This window comes from Odontesthes bonariensis, chromosome 22 (assembly GCF_027942865.1).
Source record: "Odontesthes bonariensis isolate fOdoBon6 chromosome 22, fOdoBon6.hap1, whole genome shotgun sequence".
NCBI classification, from domain to species: domain Eukaryota; kingdom Metazoa; phylum Chordata; class Actinopteri; order Atheriniformes; family Atherinopsidae; genus Odontesthes; species Odontesthes bonariensis.
The window spans coordinates 1,523,030-1,544,348 of NC_134527.1; the positions used below are offsets into that span (position 1 = coordinate 1,523,030).

General features: G+C 42.7%; 1 protein-coding gene across 1 annotated transcript; it reads right to left on the reverse strand.

The window, feature by feature from the left end:
• Nucleotides 1–13,811: 13,811 nt before the first annotated feature.
• Nucleotides 13,812–20,989, reverse strand: lmo4a (LIM domain only 4a). Its single transcript, XM_075455587.1, is given in 5 exon segments — nucleotides 13,812–14,398; nucleotides 16,306–16,464; nucleotides 16,586–16,682; nucleotides 20,747–20,937; nucleotides 20,939–20,989. Coding segments are annotated over 5 exon segments (507 nt in total). The 3' UTR covers nucleotides 13,812–14,389.
• Between the last annotated feature and the right edge of the window lie 330 nt (nucleotides 20,990–21,319).

Here is a 21,319-nt window from a genome sequence, read left to right on the forward strand (position 1 = left end):
AGTAAATCTTGTGAGTTGTTTTTTTCAGTGCACTGACACAGACTCGTGTGGCTGAAAGCTTCCACAGATCCAGGTTTCTGATCATCACTGCCTCATCTCAGGCTCTGTGTTTCTGAAGCTCGAGCCAGACTCAGACACATTTCCTCCTTCCCTTTCCTTCATGACAGAACTATGAGAATCATCCAGAGGGTTTGCTGTGGGAGGTGTGGGGTAAAGCTCAAGCAGGGACCCTTAATGTTGCAAATTCATTTACAGGTTTAATTAGATGGATGGAGCCCTTGTCGTTATTAAAACAGGGATGGAGAGAATGTTGCCAGCACTACAGGACTTTTTAATTACAACTCCACATCCCTGCTTGCTGACGTCTGGGGAACCAGTTAATTAAAATCCTCATTATTTTTCTTTTAATTAGTTTCCCCCCTCTTTTGTTTCCTCGCACCATATGGCAATGTTCTGTGGTCAAATCAACTTAATTGAGCTAATTAAGTTGATCAGTTTAATTATTCAAAGTACTCTGATTGGATGGAATTACTATCCCATCCCCCCCTTCATAACCCACCAAAACAAGCCTAATTCAAGTTCCCACTTTACAATTAATTTAAGAAGAAAATCAGTTGATATCAGGGGTATAGCTCAGTGCTGCAGAGATCCACAGACCTCACACAAGTTCTTCTGTTGTCTTTGGAATTAAACTACTTATTTTACTGCTGACCCAATTTGATTGGATGGAACACTTGAGATAAGCACAATAAGAATTTAAGATTTTATTAGCCTTTGTTGGACAACGTTAAAGATAAAAGTACGCTTATTGACAGTTATTAAAACATGTCTGTACAGGCCGTTGTGTCCGTGTCGTACGAGGAAACATTTCAGCCTGACAACATGACAAGGGGCGGAGCTACCGACCACCAAACACCTCCGTCAGATGTGTTCCTATGGAAACCAGAACAGACCCAGCTGAGGAGAAGGAGCTGAAATGGTTCCAGGAACTGAGGGCCGTGGTCCCTAGTTCCCGAGGGCCGTGGTCCCTAGTTCCCGAGGGCCGTGGTCCCTAGTTCCCGAGGGCCGTGGTCCCTAGTTCCCGAGGGCCGTGGTCCCTAGTTCCCGAGGGCCGTGGTCCCTAGTTCCCGAGGGCGGTGGTCCCTAGTTCCCGAGGGCGGTGGTCCCTAGTTCCCGAGGGCGGTGGTCCCTAGTTCCCGAGGGCGGTGGTCCCTAGTTCCTGAGGGCCGCGGTCCCTAGTTCCTGAGGGCCGTGGTCCCTAGTTCCAGAGGGCCGTGGTCCCTAGTTCCCGAGGGCGGTGGTCCCTAGTTCCCGAGGGCGGTGGTCCCTAGTTCCCGAGGGCGGTGGTCCCTAGTTCCCGAGGGCGGTGGTCCCTAGTTCCCGAGGGCCGTGGTCCCTAGTTCCCGAGGGCCGCGGTCCCTAGTTCCCGAGGGCCGTGGTCCCTAGTTCCCGAGGGCCGTGGTCCCTAGTTCCCGAGGGCCGTGGTCCCTAGTTCCAGAGGGCCCTGGTCCCTAGTTCCCGAGGGCCGTGGTCCCTAGTTCCCGAGGGCCGTGGTCCCTAGTTCCAGAGGGCCCTGGTCCCTAGTTCCTGAAGGCCGTGGTCCCTAGTTCCCGAGGGCCGTGGTCCCTAGTTCCTGAGGGCTGTGGTCCCTAGTTCCCGAGGGCCGCGGTCCCTAGTTCCCGAGGGCCGCGGTCCCTAGTTCCTGAGGACCGTGGTGCCTAGTTCCTGAGGACGGTGATCCCTAGTTCCAGAGGGCCGTGGTCCCTAGTTCCAGAGGGCCGTGGTCCCTAGTTCCCGAGGGCCGTGGTCCCTAGTTCCAGAGGGCCGCGGTCCCTAGTTCCCGAGGGCCGCGGTCCCTAGTTCCTGAGGACCGTGGTGCCTAGTTCCTGAGGACGGTGATCCCTAGTTCCAGAGGGCCGTGGTCCCTAGTTCCCGAGGACGGTGATCCCTAGTTCCTGAGGGCCGTGGTCCTTAGTTCCAGAGGGCCGTGGTCCCTAGTTCCCGAGGGCCGTGGTCCCTAGTTCCCGAGGACGGTGATCCCTAGTTCCTGAGGGCCGTGGTCCCTAGTTCCAGAGGGCCGTGGTCCCTAGTTCCTGAGGACGGTGATCCCTAGTTCCAGAGGGCCGTGGTGCCTAGTTCCTGAGGACGGTGATCCCTAGTTCCCGAGGGCCGTGGTCCCTAGTTCCCGAGGACGGTGATCCCTAGTTCCTGAGGGCCGTGGTCCCTAGTTCCAGAGGGCCGTGGTCCCTAGTTCCTGAGGACGGTGATCCCTAGTTCCAGACGGCCGTGGTCCCTAGTTCCCGAGGACGGTGATCCCTAGTTCCTGAGGGCCGTGGTCTTTAGTTCCAGAGGGCCGTGGTCCCTAGTTCCCGAGGGCCGTGGTCCCTAGTTCCCGAGGACGGTGATCCCTAGTTCCTGAGGGCCGTGGTCCCTAGTTCCAGAGGGCCGTGGTGCCTAGTTCCTGAGGACGGTGATCCCTAGTTCCTGAGGGCCGTGGTCCCTAGTTCCAGAGGGCAGTGGTCCCTAGTTCCCGAGGACGGTGATCCCTAGTTCCTGAGGGCCGTGGTCCCTAGTTCCCGAGGGCCGTGGTCCCTACTTCCTGTATGTCCGAATGAGGGAAAAAACGGCCCCGTTCCTGAAAAGGTTCTAGGAACTGCAGAAGGTTCCTACAGTGGGAATGCGGCTTATATTTCTTGGTTGGCTTGGGAACGAGTCGGTGTCCCCTGGGGAAAGGCCCCTGTGCCCTGGAGCCCCTGAAGCTGTAGAAAATGGATGGATTGTTATTGTCCCTGAAAACATGATGGTGCATTTCATGGGGGGATATCCTTTTATTTAGAATTTTAAATGAATAAAATAAATGCCCAATGCTCCCAGAGGAGCTAATGCAACAATGAGTGCACAATGGTCCCTTTAGAGCTCTTTGTTACACAAACGCCTCATTAGCAATGAGAAAACAAAGAGGCTGAATGGCCCTGATAACCGCTTTCTGCCAGAGGAGAGGAGTGGTGGAGAGGTAAGAAATGGCTTTTATTGTTGTGTGGCATGTGGCATTCCAACACCGTACTCCGACTTTACAAATCCCGTCATTTTCTCTTCATGGATTTGGAATGTTTATGATCACATGTCATGAATTTCAGATGCTGTGGACTTGTTAAGACACATTCTGCTGAGCTCACTCTATACTTTACAAAACTGATTATATACCTGTATTCTTTTTCTTGTTTTTCTTATTCATTCATCAACATTTTTCACATAATTTGTTGGAGATTTGGGAATACAACACGTGTGTATATGTCAGTTGGTTAAAGGGTGAATGAAATTCGTCCCTTTCATATGTAGGTCAGTTCAGGAGGCAGTTGCCAAGTCTTTTCCTGCCATTTCTGCAATAGTAACTGGAAGAAAGGTCTAATATGTGGCATTTGCATTTATTAACATGTTTGTGTTGAAACTGCTCATCAGAGACGACCTGAAAAATTAAGAATGGCCACTTCAACATTTCTTAATTAATCACGATTAATCGCATTTGTACGCAGAGTCCAAAAATGAATCCAAAAGTAGTGTATAGCTTTTAGCATTTAGCTTTATTTTAAATGTGCTGCCATATGAATGAAAGTGCCATAACATTTGTTGTGCAAACACACTTTTAACATCAGCATCTTTCTGTAGTTTTTATGTAGAAGCCTCGCTCCACTGTCTGTTTCCTTGAATGACTTGCTGCTATCAGTTGTGTGTTTTGCCTTTAAGTGATATTTTAGACTGGAACTACTACGCTGAGAAGACAATTCAACTTGGCAGTGTTTACAGATGACTTTGGTTCTGTCGACTCCGCCGTCTGGAAGAACTTTAAAATGAAAATGGCCGAGTAAAAGTTCCGTACCCTTCTCCATGTTTGGTGGATCCGCTGATTACTTTCTTTTCCTGTTCCACAGCAGCAGACTTTTACAAAATAAAAGCCTGTGAGCGACAGACTTTTACAGAATAAAAGCCTGTGAGCAACAGACTTTTACAAAATAAAATAAATAATAAAACCTGCGTTATTGTATGATAAAATATTTAGAAAAATATTTATTTTGGTAGATGGAGCACCTACTGGACCATATGTAGGTAAAAATGTGCACAGATGACTGACTGCATGCTGTGACTCCAACACAATCAGGGGTATAAACTATGGAAAAACACAAAGTTTTCCAGGTACCTGGTGGCGGCTGAATGTGTCGGTTCTCCTGTTTTTTCTACCTATGCGATAAGTAATGAGTAATTATGATAAGTAACCGCAGTCTCTGGTGATATTTTAGAGCTGAGCTAAATTAAGGAGAGAAAGGTGCTGACGCTTCTGCTTCCTGAGGATATCAATACTTTCCATCTGCTCCACTGCTTTACCACGGCACTGTGAATATATACTTTTATAGCTCTTTTCTAACCTGGCTGACCTCTCAGAGCCCTTTTAGCGCTCCATGCCACATTCACCCGTTCACAGTCATGTCTTTGTTCATACAGTTTCACAGGCTGCACAGTGCAATACACCTACAATATAACTATAAAGGGACAGTATGTACTATATAAAAAAAGTATAAATACTAAATAGAAAAACAATATGAAAAACAATATGAAAAACAATATAAAAACAATATAAAAAACAATATAAAAACAATATGGTTATGTATTTAAACACAATATTGCACTTATGAGAAAACCAGTATATTGCCCTTCATCGTAAGGAGGCAATATGAGGCAAAACCATTGTTTTTTAATTGGTTCTATATGAACGAATTGGATTATTTAATGAATAATTATGATTACAATGAATTGAATTCCAATCGGCTTGAATTGGACTTTATTATCTAAGTGCCTTGAGATGACATTTGTTGTATTTGGCGCTATATAAATATAAATGAATTGAATTGAATTTATGGCTCTGACAGCGGTTGGAAAGAAGCTGTCTTTTTTTTTGCCATATTATTTTTATTTTCAGTTTTTAACACTTTTACATACAGCCTTTACATTTGTATATCTTCATTCAACTTCCATACAAAAAGTCGCTGCATTTGTTTAAAGACAAGTAAAAGTAAAACAAAACATAACACTCAAAACAAGGATGATCCTACTGTTAACCAAGGTGATAATCTATATACAAACAAGTGTTATTAATAAATGCAAAATAAGACACAAATATAGAGAAAACATACAAATCTTACAAGGTCAGGATCTGCATTGCCCACAAAGATTAGTCATCCACTTCTTCATCTATTAAATCAAAGTCCTTAATGTAGCTGATGAAAGGGCTCCACATGTCTCCATAAAACTGCAAGCAAAAGAAAATTTTCCTTTTTTTGAATCCAGGTGTATAAAATTCAGCGACCTAAGTAGGCAGAAAAATAAATGCCAATCATAAGCAGACAGTTATAAATGCAGCTATCAGTTTACTGCCTGTCTGTGCTGATAAAAGATCAATTATTTAATCCATGTCTGCGATGGTGGAAAGCATGCCACAAATTAATTAATGCATGCAAATCAGTTTAATTGCAATTATCTCCATATCTTGATAAGCAAGGTAGGGGAGGGGGGGGGGGGGGGGGGTCTCTCAGTCTCCTTCCACGGTGCAGATTCCAGATCACCCTCAAACCAATCAAGCCTCATCTGCATCTTTCTTATTAGCTTGATGAACTCAAGAACCAATTAGCAACACGGCAACATGCAAGATGAGGATAAAAATGTTCAGAAGGTACCAGTTGGGTTTGTACACCTCTGCATAAACATATTGTTTCTCCCACTTTGACTTTGGGACTTCCACTTTATGCTGAATACAGATGTTCCTGCACAGTGTCCTTCCACACCTGCCTGCACCGTACATCCTGCTTCCATGTGACTGACTGTCTGAGGCCTCTTTGCACAACCTGCATCGGCTCTCTAAGGTATGGCAAGGTCACTATAGTCACATGACTACAGTATCAATCAATAAATATACAGCAAATAATCACCACAAAAGTCTGCTATGTAGCTTATCTGTGTAAAAATGCAGTCTCACTCACATAGCCGCTAACATAACAATGGACTCGTCTCCGTTTCCCTGTTAGCATTAGCATTAGCATTAGCATTAGCATTAGCGGCGGAGGTGCTGAAGTGGACAGCCTCGTTAACAGCCTGAATCCCGCCTTCACTACCTGGTCCTCCTTCCTCCGCCGCTGGGGCAACATTGAACCCATCATCACCCTTTTTTTGGTGATAAATAAATCTAAAGTTTTCTGCTTTCTTTTCATATTTTACATTAATTAGCAAACAACAAATCCTGCTAATAACATCAGCTGAGTTTGAAACCGCCTACTTCTCCTACTACTCCTACTACTCCTACTACTCATACTAACTTTAACTTTTCTTAAGTTCCCGGATGCATACTAGATTCTCTGAAATGTTGGGTATGCATCATGAGGTTACTACTCATACTCAAACTACCCAAGATGCAACATAACGTGACGTCGCCGATCGTCATTTCCTGTCAAAACGGCAGTTTCAAGCTAGCTACAACGAGGGTAGGTTCACTTCCTGTTTTCAAAACAAAAGCACCAATTGTATCCTAATGGCTTTCCCTATGATAAAAGGCAATGGGTATTTTATTTTGTGAAAATAACAGGAAGTGCGTTAGCTCACTTCGGCTAGCTTTAGTAGCGCCGAATTCATGGGAACAAACTTGTAAACAGCCGGTATTTTGTCAGGTTTTCAACACGTTGGGGATCTAAACGACTACTTTCTCACCTGGAAATGTTTCAAATGTTGCTAAAGTTTACAGAGTTTAGAGCTTAAGGGAAATCAGCTTCAGGCCGGCTGATTTCGGCTCGGGCAGGAGAGAAATGCATTGTGGGTAAACGCTCTGCATACTGTCTGATCGATGAGTATGCAGTATGTAGTATGTAGTATGTAGTATGCAGTATGTAGTATGTAGTATGTAGTATGTAGTATGCAGTATGTAGTATGCAGTATGTAGTATGTAGTATGTAGTATGTAGTATGCAGTATGTAGTATGTAGTATGTAGGCGGTTTCGAACACAGCCATCAGCTTTGACCTCCAGGCTCCGTCATCTCATGGGAGGGAGGGGGGGGGGGCTGGGAGATACCACATTTCAAAAGGGGATACAAGTGTTGGGGAAGATGATACTTAGATAAATTGATTGTGTTGTTCAGAATTTCATTTGTAGTTCATTTATATGTATTAAATAATAGAATAATCAATACAAATTGACACAGACTAATTCCATAAATTCATTTAAAAGAAAAAAAGAAAAACAAACATTTACATTTTCCCCTGGAGCCAAGGTATGGCAGCTGCCAAACCCAATTGACGCCCATGCCTGATGGGTAAAACCCTGTCGTCCCAGCTCCACCATACCACACCATACCCTCTGCATGGACCCCCTCTCACTGGGATTGCTCACGTTAGAACCGAGGTTGCTGGAGGAATGCCCTGATCGGGAATTGAAGCAGTTTGTGGAATAAATGACTCTGAGTAATTATTAAGGACAGCTGGTGCTGTTTGAAATGCATCAGCACGTGTCTGCCCCATTCCTCACTGAGTCCTCTGTAAAGTAAAAGAGTGAGCAAGTGGCCGAGATGTCGGCTGTGGAGTGCCATCCTTTTCAATGATAAACAGTCTGTACTTATAAAGAGCTTTCACACACATCCACACAGGTCTTAGTCTGAGTCTGCACAGTTTTACAGGCCACGGCCTTTTAACACTGGAAAAATTGCCCCTCCAAAAATAAGTAAAGAAAACAACAAATAAAAGACGTTTTTGCTTGAAATAAGCAAAAAAATCTGCCAATGGAACTAGTGAAAATCGGCTTGTCAAGATTTCTTGAAATAAAATGTGATATTTAGGACTTTTGAGTTAAAAGTGATCTTGAAATTAGCTTAAAAACCTCTTCAAATGAAAAAAAAAGCTTGTTTCATATGATATGTGACTCAAAACAATTTGTTTTCAAAAACTTTTTCATTTAACAAGATATTCCAGATGTATTGTATTAAAACAAGTCCCTATATCTGGCTGAAATAGTACTTGTTAGGCAGTTGTGTCTGATATTAAGTGTAATGAGATATTTTGACGAGAAATGAGACAAATATACTTGGTAAGACTTTGATTTTTTTCCAGTGCATCTGTCACACATTCACATATCCATGGAAGCGTTGCTCGGCAACGTGGGGTTCAATGTCTCGCCCAAGGACACCTCGACACGTGGTCCGGGGAAGTCGAACCGCCGATCTTTCAGTCTGAAGACAGCTGCTGCATGATCTCTGGGACAGAACATTTGAAGAAATGCTGCAACAATGAGATCCTTGTCCACACATAACAGAAATAATTAGTACAAAGGGTTTTCAGTGAGTTACCACCACAGCACTGAAGGATTCTTCTGCCCATGATGTACATAATTCAAAATGAGAAAAACTCTATTTCTATAAACAACAACAGGTAAGTGTGAACGTGTGATTTGGCTGAATTGCACTGAATTAACACAAAGTTTTCTGTGCAACAGCCTGACGAACAAAGGCAAAACATTAAAGTCAAGTCCGGGGAAACTTGGTGCGACTCGGTTTTACAGGGAGAAACCAAAGGAATGTGTTTGCCCTCAGTTATTATGAAAGAACTTTGAAAAGCTAGCATTAAAAGCCTCATTGTTGCTGTGAATGTGAAGCTAATTGGACTAACCCTGTGAGAGGGAGCTGCTGGGTTCTCCTGGCCGGTTAATTTGAGCAGTCGCAGCTGGCTGCTCATGTGTGCCTTTAACTCATCCGCCGTGCTTCACTTTCAGCCTGTAATTCTGCTCGGTTTAATGACAAAATGACACACATGGACGAGGAGAAAAGGAGTGAGCGATCAGTAGAATCAGGGAGGGGATCACCTTACAGTTTCCTTAAGTGTACAAATAAGAATACAGCTCATTTAAGGGCATTTAGATTGTTCCCAAAAGCAATCAGAGTTCAGAGACTTTGTCAGAATTAGAAGCTGTAATTTGAGCGTTTTTATGGTTGAAAACAATGCATGTTTTCTGTCCCGTATTTAGGGTTTTTCTTGGGTTAAAGTCGGCTGTGGAGAGCACAAACTGCTGGCTGCCTGGTGTCCACAGGAAAAAGTTCCCTCCCTTTTAATTAGACCAGCTCACCAGATTAGGCCTCATTAGGCTGCAACACTGGAGTGCATCTAAAGCCCGTGTAGGCCTCCAGCACATCCCACTTTAATTGCTTCTGTAATGGTCTCAGCTCAGGCCTTTGAAATCCCATTCCTGTGGGTAATCAGCCATGTTTGTCTAAGAACCACAAGTGTTTCTTATTCACCCGTCAGACTGAAACAACTCCGGCTCGCTGCTGCGCGCCTGTTCCACCTTCAGTGCAATCACTCGCATGGCGTTTGAAACGAATACGTTTGTTTTTAGTTCTATTTAGAATAGAATAACCTGAATTAAAGCTAAAAGTTAACGGTAACGATCATGCACGATCAGCAGAACTTAACAATCTTTGAGGAGATCCATTTCATCTGAATCAGGGAAACATCTAAACTGTGTCCAGGCTCAGAACTTAAGCAGACCTTGGCTTTTTCTGCTTTTTGTGTGCTTTGGTTTTCAGAGATATAAGTTCTGTTTAATTTTGACACTATTTTTATTTTAGCCATCCATCTTTTAAGCCCACTTCAGGCCTGGAATCTGTCAGACGAGCCATTCGTCAGGAGGCGGGCTGCATCCTGGAGATGTCGTCAGACCACCGGAGCAAACTCTGTAACTAAGGACAACCACATCTGCTCACACTCAGAACTCATGAATTTACCTAACGTGCACTGTATGTTTTTGGGCTGTGGTTGGAAACTCAAGAACTTGGAGAAAAACCCACGCAGCCAGAGGGAAAATATCAAACTTCACACAGTAAGACAACTAAGAGCAAGGAAAGGGAGAAAGGAAAAGAAAGAGAGAAAGGGAAAAAGGAGGGGAAGAAGAAGAGAAGAGAAACAGAAGGGAAGGAAGGAAAGGGAGAATTTTTTTTTTTTTAAATGACACACTTGGTATTTATAACTAAGCTTAGAAACAGAAAGTAGTTGTGCAAAATTTGGTATGAAGTGTGTTATCAACTGTAAACAGCGCCTACTTTAAACTGCAGCATTTTGGTAGTAACAGGTGGTGGTTTGTGGGGTCAAATGTATTCTCACGCCTTCATTTTGTCATGTTTTGGTATTAAACGTTTTATTTGGGGTTCTTTGGGTTTTTTTATTTTTTATTTTTTTAAATTGGGCTTATTTCGGGAGTGGTCAAACCAAGAAGTAAATATACATTAAAGCTTGGGGAGTTTTTTGCAGGGTTTGAGAAAACAAAGCAATGTGGATGTAATGATATCGGCGCTTTCTAATTCACGGCGTGCACATGTCATGCAAGATTGAAACGAGGAAATAGCATGTATTGTCTTCACTGTAAAAGGGGTGGTGTATAAAGTGTAACTGTAACATATTGTATATTTTTTAAAAAAAGACATTGACATTGCCGCTAAAATAATAAAAATATAAAAAAAGAAAAAAAAAAAGACAACTAAGAGCTGCTGCCACACGTCACGCCACCGTTTCAACATCAAACTTTAGATTTCTGCTATTTAAAGAGCTTTGTAACCAAAATGTGCAGTATTCATAAAATTCACGATTATGTATTATATATATATATATGAGTGTTGGGAAGCTGACCAAAGCGGCATAAGTAGGAGGCAGATTCACGGCAGTTTGTCCAAAAAAATCACCACAAGGTGCTTATTCTGCTTCGCGTGTAGCAAAAAAAAATATATACAACAAAAAATACAACTGAACAGTTAACTTAGTTGAACTAAATAAAACTCAGCTTAGAACTAAACAAACAAAAAAAAGAAATTAAATCAAATGTAACTGAAAAATGACAGTGGTGAATATATCAAATCAAAAATCAAATCAAATTTATTTGTAGCACATTTCATGTACAAAACAACACAAAACAAGTGCTTTATATAAAATAAAAGCATTGCAGCAGGGAGTGGAAGAAGCATTAAAAGAATATAAAGAGAAACAAATAAAATAATTTAAATGAATTTAAAAACAAGCAACAGTCCAGATAAGTTCAAAGATAGCGTGCAGATTTCATGCATAGACACATGAGAAAAGAAATGTTTTTAACCTGGATTTAAAAATGTCTCCATTTGGTGAAAGTTTAATCTCCACTGGCAGTTTGTTCCACTTGTTTGTATATATCCAGGTTAAAGATTATATGACAATATTTTTAGGTATCCACGACAGTCACTGCCTGGTAAAAAGCTTCTCATTTCTACTCATTGCTCTGGATTTTGATCCATGCACAATGTTATTCAATAAATTAAGTAATCTGTGCGATTTCTCTGAGAAGCAGAAAGAAAACTCAGTGTGGCAGCAACTCAAAGGGGAATTGTTGCCACAGTTCCATTAAACACAGCCTAAAGACTGTTAATTAAATATTACATACAGTCATGGGCAGATATCTGCAGACTTTGCAATGGAGAAGATTTTTGGCATAAGCTGGAATTTGTCATCCATCCAAGGTCTGAATAAAACTGTCTGATAACGTCTGAGCAGGCTGTTGTTTCATCTTTACTTTATTTCTAAAGTTTTATTAATCAGGACATAATAAATCAAAGACACAACACATTGCATATTACACAGGACCATCATTTATTCAACTAAGCAAGAATACAGACACAGAGTGAAAAAGTAAGCACACCACATGATACGTTACCTTGTACAACCACATTTAGCGGCAACAACTGAACAGTTTTTTGTGTGACGTTACATCATCATGGAGGGATTCTGGCCCATTCTTCTATATGTTCCTTCAGTTCACTGATTGCTGCCAACATTGGTTTCTGCCACAGCAGTTCAATGGGTCGAGGTGGATTTGAACAGGCTCGATTCTTCTCTTTTTCAGCCTTCCTGTTGAATATTAGCAGGTGTGTTTGGGATCATTGTCCTGTTGATGAGCCAGTTTCAGTCCAGCTTTAGCTGTCGGACAGACGGCCTCACATCTTGACTCTAGAACACTTTGGTATCCAGAGGAGTTCATGGTGGACTCAATGGCTGCAAGGTGCCCAGGTCCTGTGGCTGCAGAACAAGCCCAGATCATCAGCCCTCCACCACCGTGCTTGTGGGAGGGAGGCGGGGTAGACCTGGACAGGCTGCCGGTCCATCACAGAGACACGCAGCCATCCACGCTCAGTCAGTCAGGGACAGTTTAGAGTCAACATGGGAACCATCTGTTATCAGTCCACAACATTCACTTTTTCAAAGTTATTCAAATAGTGACTGATGTACTGGGGAGGTTCTGTGAGCCTGAATTTATTTTAGTGACTTAAAAACAACAACTGATGGATTTTCTGATGGGAAAAGTCTCTGAGAAATGCGGCGGTTAGCTGACATGGAGTTGTTTAAAGTGATCTCCAGACACCTTTAAGAATTTATGGTGCACAGTTACATAGAATATATGATGAGAAAATACCTAATTTTGGGTTTGAAGAGTTCAATCTCCAGATGTGTTTGCTGTACAGTCCAGAAAGCATCAACAGATTTTTGTTTGTTCAGCTGCCTGTTAGAGGAAGGGTGGATACCATCAGCTGTGATTACAATACAAGGAATCCTTACAGATCTTACAAGGAATCCTACAGATCTGACAGAATCCTACAGATCTTACAAGGAATCCTACAGATCTTACAAGGAATCCTACAGATCTTACAAGGAATCCTACAGATCTTAGAAGGAATCCTACAGATCTTAGAAGGAATCCTTACAGATCTTAGAGGGAATCCTACAGATCTGACAGAATCCTACAGATCTTACAGAATCCTACAGATCTGACAAGGAGTCCTACAGATCTTACAAGGAGTCCTACAGATCTTACAAGGAATCCTACAGATCTTACAAGGAATCCTACAGATCTTACAAGGAATCCTACAGATCTTACAAGGAATCCTACAGATCTTACAAGGAATCCTACAGATCTTAGAAGGAATCCTACAGATCTTACAAGGAATCCTACAGATCTTAGAAGGAATCCTACAGATCTTAGAAGGAATCCTACAGATCTGACAAGGAATCCTACAGATCTTAGAAGGAATCCTACAGATCTGACAAGGAATCCTACAGATCTTACAAGGAATCCTTACAGATCTTACAAGGAATCCTACAGATCTTCCAGAATCCTACAGATCTTCCAGAATCCTACAGATCTGACAAGGAATCCTACAGATCTTACAGAATCCTACAGATCTTACAAGGAATCCTACAGATCTGACAAGGAATCCTACAGATCTGACAGAATCCTACAGATCTTACAAGGAATCCTACAGATCTGACAAGGAATCCTACAGATCTGACAAGGAATCCTACAGATCTTACAAGGAATCCTACAGATCTGACAAGGAATCCTACAGATCTTACAAGGAATCCTACAGATCTGACAAGGAATCCTACAGATCTTACAAGGAATCCTATAGATCTTACAAGGAATCCTATAGATCTTACAAGGAATCCTATAGATCTTACAAGGAATCCTATAGATCTGACAAGGAATCCTACAGATCTTACAAGGAATCCTACAGATCTGACAAGGAATCCTACAGATCTTACAAGGAATCCTATAGATCTGACAAGGAATCCTACAGATCTGACAAGGAATCCTACAGATCTTACAAGGAATCCTACAGATCTGACAAGGAATCCTACAGATCTGACAGAATCCTACAGATCTTACAAGGAATCCTACAGATCTGACAAGGAATCCTACAGATCTTACAGAATCCTACAGATCTTACAAGGAATCCTATAGATCTGACAAGGAATCCTACAGATCTGACAAGGAATCCTACAGATCTGACAGAATCCTACAGATCTTAGAATGAATCCTACAGATCTGACAAGGAATCCTACAGATCTGATAGAATCCTACATATCTTACAAGGAATCCTACAGATCATGGAAGCAATGGTCAGTGCCTGAGTGACTGAGATGCAGTTCAACTCCTTGCCGCAGTCCCGTAACTCTGGAGCTCCCTCGGTTTTAGTGTCCGCTGTAACTTGCTGGTCGGGTAAAAGCAAAGGATGAATCACACAAACGGGATAATTCCAGAACAGTTCTTCAGGAATGCCGGCGCTGACGGATAAAACAGTCTGCTGTATAAATAAGGTCGGTCTTCTCCATCCTTAACCTCCAACCACAGCGCTGGACTTTTGCTCCTGGAATAACTCCTCAGCAGGTTGAATGCACTCGAGCAGCGGAGTGACGGTCTAACAGGGTGGAGGGAGGTCAACCAATGACAGACGAATAAGATGACGGAGACAGATGGAGGAAAAGGCACATCTGGTTTTCCATCCTCCTTCCTCAGCAGACCTGTAAACAGTGATGAGAGCTGGTTACTGAGGGGGAAATAAGCAACATGTGCTGACATTAGAAGGAATCTGGATCAAGCTGCAGTCACTCTGACAGCAGTTTTACTGGATTCATGAACGACTTTCATGACTTAGATCATCTTCAAGCTTGAAGTATAGATGATGAACTTTTTTTCCAGGTCAACACAACCAGGTTTTGTGTTTGTTCGCTGGCAGAGCATCAGAGATAACGTGTCCCATGAAGATGATTATCAGCATCCTTTCATTGCTCCTCCAGCCTCTCTGCAGACTATGATTAAAAGTGGGTTTCACTGGTTATAAACCATTAACCTTTCACACTTGTTAAAATCATCAGCTTGCAGTACAGAAACCCCCCTGTTCACCATCAGAAATGAAGGAGTTGAGTTCCATCTGGCCCAGATGGAACTCAACTCCTTCATTTCTGATGGTGACTGAAAACCTTGGATTCCTGTCACTGTGCTCTGATGTGAGGACAGCGGGGGGGTCGCTCCTGACAGCAGGCTGCATTTCTGATGCAAAACTGTCCTAATTCTGATGCTTTCACTAGGGCTGTAGCGATACACTAATCTCACAATACGATTCGATACGATTCGATTTGATTCGATTCGATTCAATTCGATTCAATACGATTTGATACGATTCGATTTGATTCGATTCAATTTGATTCAATACGATTTGATACGATTCGATACGATTTGATTTGATTCGATACGATTCGATTTGATTCGATACGATTCGATACAATACAATTCGATTCGATTCGATTTGATACGATTCGATACGATACAATTCGATAAAATTCGATACGGTTCCATGCGATACGGTTCTATACGATACGATTTGAATAGATTTGATTCGACACGATTCAATACGATTCAATACGATACAACTCGATAAGATTTGATTCGATACGATTCGATACGATACAACTCGATAAGATTTGATTCGATACAATTCGATGTGATGTGATTCGACTCGATACGATTTGATACACTTGATACATTTTCTTGGGGGAAAAATGGGACGGTGTGATTTGACATGAATCGTCTCTGATTGGACCGTTGGTCCGACCTTTGACCCGGAAAGACAACACCGCCAGACAAACAGAAACGAATTGTATTACCTTAATGTTCTGTGTTTTCACTCATTGTAACGTCTGACTTTTCAATAAAGTTTGCTTTATAAAAAACAAAAATTTAATTAAAAAAACGATACTTTATCGGGAAACGAAATATCGATATATATCGTAGTATGGATAAAATTGCTCAGCCCTAGCTTTCATCCAGTGGTGGATTCATCCTACTGGTGGACCACAGTCCAACCTGCTGAGTCACAGTTAAGGGAGCTCGCTGAGTCATGAACACTCAACGGGAAATAACTAATCTATGATGGCATGAAGATCCATTTATCACCCTAATTGTATCTGCTTGTTACTCTTTTTGTGCTCAATATTAGGGCTGGGCGAGTTAACTCGTTAATTATTTAACGCCGACAAATATTTAATCGCACGTTAACGCATTATTTATTTTACTATTGTAAAAGTCTGTTGCTCACAGGCTTTTATTATTGTAAAAGTCTGTTGCTCACAGGCTTTTATTTTGTAAAAGTCTGTTGCTCACAGGCTTTTATTTTGTAAAAGTCTGTTGCTCACAGGCTTTTATTTTGTAAAAGTCTGCTGCTGTCTGCTGTGGAACAGGAAAAAAAAGTAATCGGCGGATCCACCAAACATGGAGAAGGGTACGGAACTTTTACTCGGCCATTTTCATTTTAAAGTTCTTCCAGACGGCGGAGTCAACAGAACCAAAGTCATCTGTAAACATTTTAATCGTTGCCCAGCCCTAATATATAGAGATGACGGTGTAATAAAAGGGCCTCCGAGCCTCTCACCTTCTGGTCGGACATGATGCCGTTGGCCTGCAGCGGTGCGGCGTGCCCGCTCAGCAGGCCTCCTCCCGGCCGGTCGTGCTCACAGAAGATGGTGCCGTTGATGTAATGGAAGCGATCACCGGGGACGAGGCGGTTCCTACAGGTGGCACAAGTGAAACACTACAAAAAGAATAACAGCCTCATCTGTTATTATTCATTATCAGCCTGTTAGGACAAAACTCTGATTTGGTGGCGTAAATTGCTCAATGATGTGATTCTACGTGTAGTTGGGCTCACTGACCTTGAGGTGGTAAACGCTGCCCTGCGCTCGCATCACCATCTCACTGGCAGGGATGGACTGACCACAGGCACTGCAGGCTCCACTGTGTCCAAACAGCCTGCAGTTACAACTGAGGCATAAGTCTGAGACTTCCACTGTTTTACAAGCACGGCATCAGCACCATCAGCATCACATCAACATGTCCTCAGCTGTAAAACCCTGCCTCAGAGGCCTGACATGAAGCTGTATGACATCCCATATTACACTGGAAAAAATCTAAATCTTACCAAGTATATTTGTCTCATTTGTATATACCTAATGTTTATTCACTATTTTTATTTAATTTTAATTTTATTTCATTTCATTTCATTTTATTTTATTTTATTCTATTTGCTTGTTTTTACTTTAATTGTTTACATATATTTTACTGTATGCTGCTGCAACACAACAATTTCCCAAATTAGGATGAATAAAGTATTTATCTATCTATCTATTGAGTATCTCGTTACACTTAATATATATATCTTTTCATTTGAAGAGATTTTTATAATCAAAGTGTTTTTATTGATTTTTCTATTCAAACAACAAACATCCCATTAATAACTAAATAACAGGACTCAAGATATATGTACAAATATCTGTCTCAACTATAGACAGATGACAACAAGACAAATCACCCCAATGCAAAACATCAAACATAACACCACCCATGTGGCCCAGACACTCTAAAATAAATAAACCAATAGAAAATAACAACAATAATACAATAAAAATAGAAATAAAAATAAATACATGGATTTTAAAACAAATTTAAAAAATTTAAAAAAAAAAAGGGGGGGGGTGCTATGTTGGAGCAAAGGAGAGCTCCTGTTCAAAATGAGAAATAAAAGGCTCCCAGATCATAGAGAATTTGTTTGAATCTGTTGAAGAGGTTTTTCAGCTGATTTCAAGATCACTTTTAACTCAAAAGTCCTAAATATCACATTTTATTTCAACAAATCTTGACAAGCCGATTTTCACTAGTTCCATTGGCAGATTTTTTTGCTTATTTTAAGCAAAAAGCAGATCCTGCTTTTCATGAGCGTACAGGTGCAGGTACAAGCCCAGGTCAGCCTCAGGCTGTTATCCATGAGATGTTTCATATAAAATTACATTTTAAAGGGACAGTTCGCCTCTTTTGACATGAAGCTGTATGACATCCCATATCAGCAACATCATTTCTGAACATCTTCTTACCCCCTGCTGCGTCCTGTGAGCAGAGTTCCAGCCTCGTTTTGGTGTTGATGAAGGTAGTCCGGCTAGTTGGCTGGGGTTTAAAAACCGTGGTCTGAACGCAGTCTAAATGAGTGGGATTGTGTCTGCACGCCTTAAATTCACACTCGAGTGAAATGTTTGACACAAACAGATTCAGTGCGACACTGTGAACCTCTCAGCTTCAGATGTTTGTTTCTGGCTTTGCAAAGTCGGAGGGACACACTCACAATTCTCGATCAAACACTTGGCAACTTTTAAATGTTGACACATATTCTCTGGGCTCCAGCACAGAGCAGCGGTCGGTCGTTATCTGGAAGAGAGTCAGCAGGTTGACCTTTCAGTAGGATGCTGGTGTCATCATTACCCCCTCTTATAAACCCCCCCCCCCGACACTTCCTGGACCACTTTGGAGTTTCTCACTCACTCTCCCAACATCTCTTCTTAAATGACTGCACAGAGTAATGGATTTCTTTTTTTAATCTTAATCCAAACAGTCATTTAATGAGCGCACCCAGGAGGATCGCTGTCCTTTTTAATTAAAGCCCACTCAGACTCACACAACATCCCAGTGTCAGTTACAAGCCTGAGCTGCCTGAGCTGCCTGAAGGCTGACCCGATCCTGAGGTCGCCTCAGGGCAGCACAGGCTCCGGATGGGCTCTGATCTGGGCACAATTTGAGTTTTTTCCACCTATATTTCATTTTAGACCTCTTTCTGTGAGTTCTTTATTTAAATTTTACACCAAAGTGCTGTGGCATCTTGTTCGACTGAATCTGTGCCTGTGTCTTACTGGTGTGCATTGAGTGCACAGTAACTGCTTTATCTGTTTAAAGAGATCCTGAAAGCTGCTGTATTATTACCGGACAGATAAATAAGGTCCATCGCTGTTATAGCTCATCTCACAGTCATGTTGTATGCAGAGGTGGGTAGTAACGAGTTACATTTCCTTGAGTAAGTTCTTGAAAACATTGTACTTCTAGGAGTAGTTTTAAATCTCTATACTTTTTACTTTTACTTGAGTAGATTTTGTCACGTCCATGGGGTTTTCCCCATGTTTTTAGTTTTATGTTTTATCATGTTTTAGGTTGTCATGTCTTAGTTTTTTAGTTTTGTGTTAGGTTAGGTTAGGTTTTGCCATTGTTTTTTCCCCTCACCCAGTTCATTAGTTGTCACTCACGTCACCTGTTCATTGTCCCCAGCTGCACTCATTCACAATCACCCACTCACTATTTAGTTCCCAGGCTCCCTTATCATTTTGTGAAATCTTTTCCCCGATATCACCACTCCCATGCCACGTCAAGCTACGCCTTCCAAGTTAAGTGTTATTTATGTTATACCAAGTAATGTTCCTTGTTTTGTTTTTCCTTAGTCATGTTTTATTTTCCACAGTTTTTTGTCATCCGGCTCAGCCTGGGTTCGAAACCACCTACTACATATTTGCAAACGGCATACTGCATACTCATCGATCAGACAGTATGCAGAGCGTACCCACAATGCATTTCCCTCCTGCCCGAGCTGAAATCAGCCGGCCTGAAGCTGATTTCTCTTAAGCTCTAAACTCTGTAAACTTTAGCAACATTTGAAACATTTTCAGGTGAGAAAGTAGTCGTTTAGATCCCCAACGTGTTGAAAACCTGACAAAATACCGGCTATTTACAGTTTTGTTCCCACGAATTCGGCACTACTAAAGCTAGCCGCAGTGAGCAACGCACTTCCTGTTATTTTCACAAAATAAAATACCTGTTGCCTTTTATCATAGGGAAAGCCATTACCATACAATTGGTGCTTTTGTTTTGAAAACAGGAAGTGAACCTACCCTCGTTGTAGCTAGCTTGAAACGGCCGTTTTGACAGGAAATGACGATCAGCGACGTTACGTTGCATCTTGGGTAGTTTGAGTATGAGTAGTAACCTCATGATGCATACCCAACATTTCAGAGAATCTAGTATGCGTCCGGGAACTTAAAAAAAATTTAAGTTAGTATGAGTAGTGGGAGTAGTAGGAGAAGTAGGCGAAGTAGGTGGTTTCGAACACAGCCCCAGTCTTTTTGCCTTAAACCTCTGAGTCTGCATCCATGTCCTACCAACCCAACCGCTGTGACAGATTTGTGCAGCAGAAACTGTCCTCTTAAGGGCAGATTACAGTTCTGCGTCTATCGTCTTGACGTGTTGCTTTGCTCTGGTCGCGAACCACTTTTCATGTTATGGTTCTGCAACCTCGACCTAGAATTTCTAGTGACGAGGACCAATCACAGCCGCTTTTGTCTGCGCACTTCCGTTGGTGGTCTGCGTGCGTCTGTTGCGTAGTCAGGATTTTTTTGAGGTGCACGAGAACGCGCGCAGAGCCTCTGCGTGGGGGAGTGGTCAAGATTTTGACGCTCGCAGAGGCTATGTGTCCGAGCGTCAGAGGCTCTGCATCTGAAGCATAAATTAGGCTTTACTCCGCTACATTAGGCTACAATGAGCTGGTTACTTTTCTTCTTACCTCTTTGGTATTCTACGCCTCATTTTTATTTGCAGACCGAAGTCCAGAGCGAGCAGTCCTCTGCTTCCGAGCAGCAAACACCGTAACAGGCGCGGCTGTCGGCAGGCGGCAGCAAGCAGTGATACGAAGGGAGAGAAAATAGGGCCAAGAGATTGTGAGGTCTGACTTTTTCCTGGAGAACCATTTTGTGATGCAAATGTATTACTCTGTTGAACGCATATTGTTCTGAGAAGCAAAACGCTTTATTTTTTAAACCCCAGCCAACTAGCCGGACTACCTTCATCAACACCAAAACGAGGCTGGAACTCTGCTCACAGGACGCAGCAGGGGGTAAGAAGATGTTCAGAAATGATGTTGCTGATATGGGATGTCATACAGCTTCATGTCAAAAGAGGCAAACTGTCCCTTTAAAGCATCTCGTTGCCATGGCGCCCATGGAGCTCACCTGATGTAGTCGTTCTTGCAGAGGATCATGCCGCCCTTGCTGTAGCAGGTGCTGCTGTACTCGCCCAGCTGGGCGTGGCAGCAGGAGCACTTCAGGCAGCGCGTGTGCCAGTAGCGCTCCATGGAGAAGAGCAGGAAGCGGTCGGCGATCCGGCCTCCGCATCCGGCGCAGGACCGGGCCGCCGCCCCCCCCGCCGCCCCCCATCACTGCCACGGTGGGGACCTCCACCCTGCTGTTCACCATAGCAGCCTGAGGACAGAGGGGCAGAAGTGGTCAGAAACAGATGGTTGGAGCTGGCAAAAGCAATTTAATTTAATGGGTCACAGCTCAGTACTGTGGAGGCCTTTCTGCTGATTATATATTTACAAGAAACTTCTTTAATAATGCTGATTATCTGTAAACTGGAAACGTTTTGAAGCAGGAACCAGAAAGATAAGACACGAGTCCTTTTAGGTTTAACGTGGGTTCGGTGTGTTGCTCATGGACGCTTCGACATGCCGGGAGTCGAACCGCCGACCTTCCTCCTGAGGAGGTTTTAAAACAACCCGTCTCACCCTGTGAAGAAACTCGACA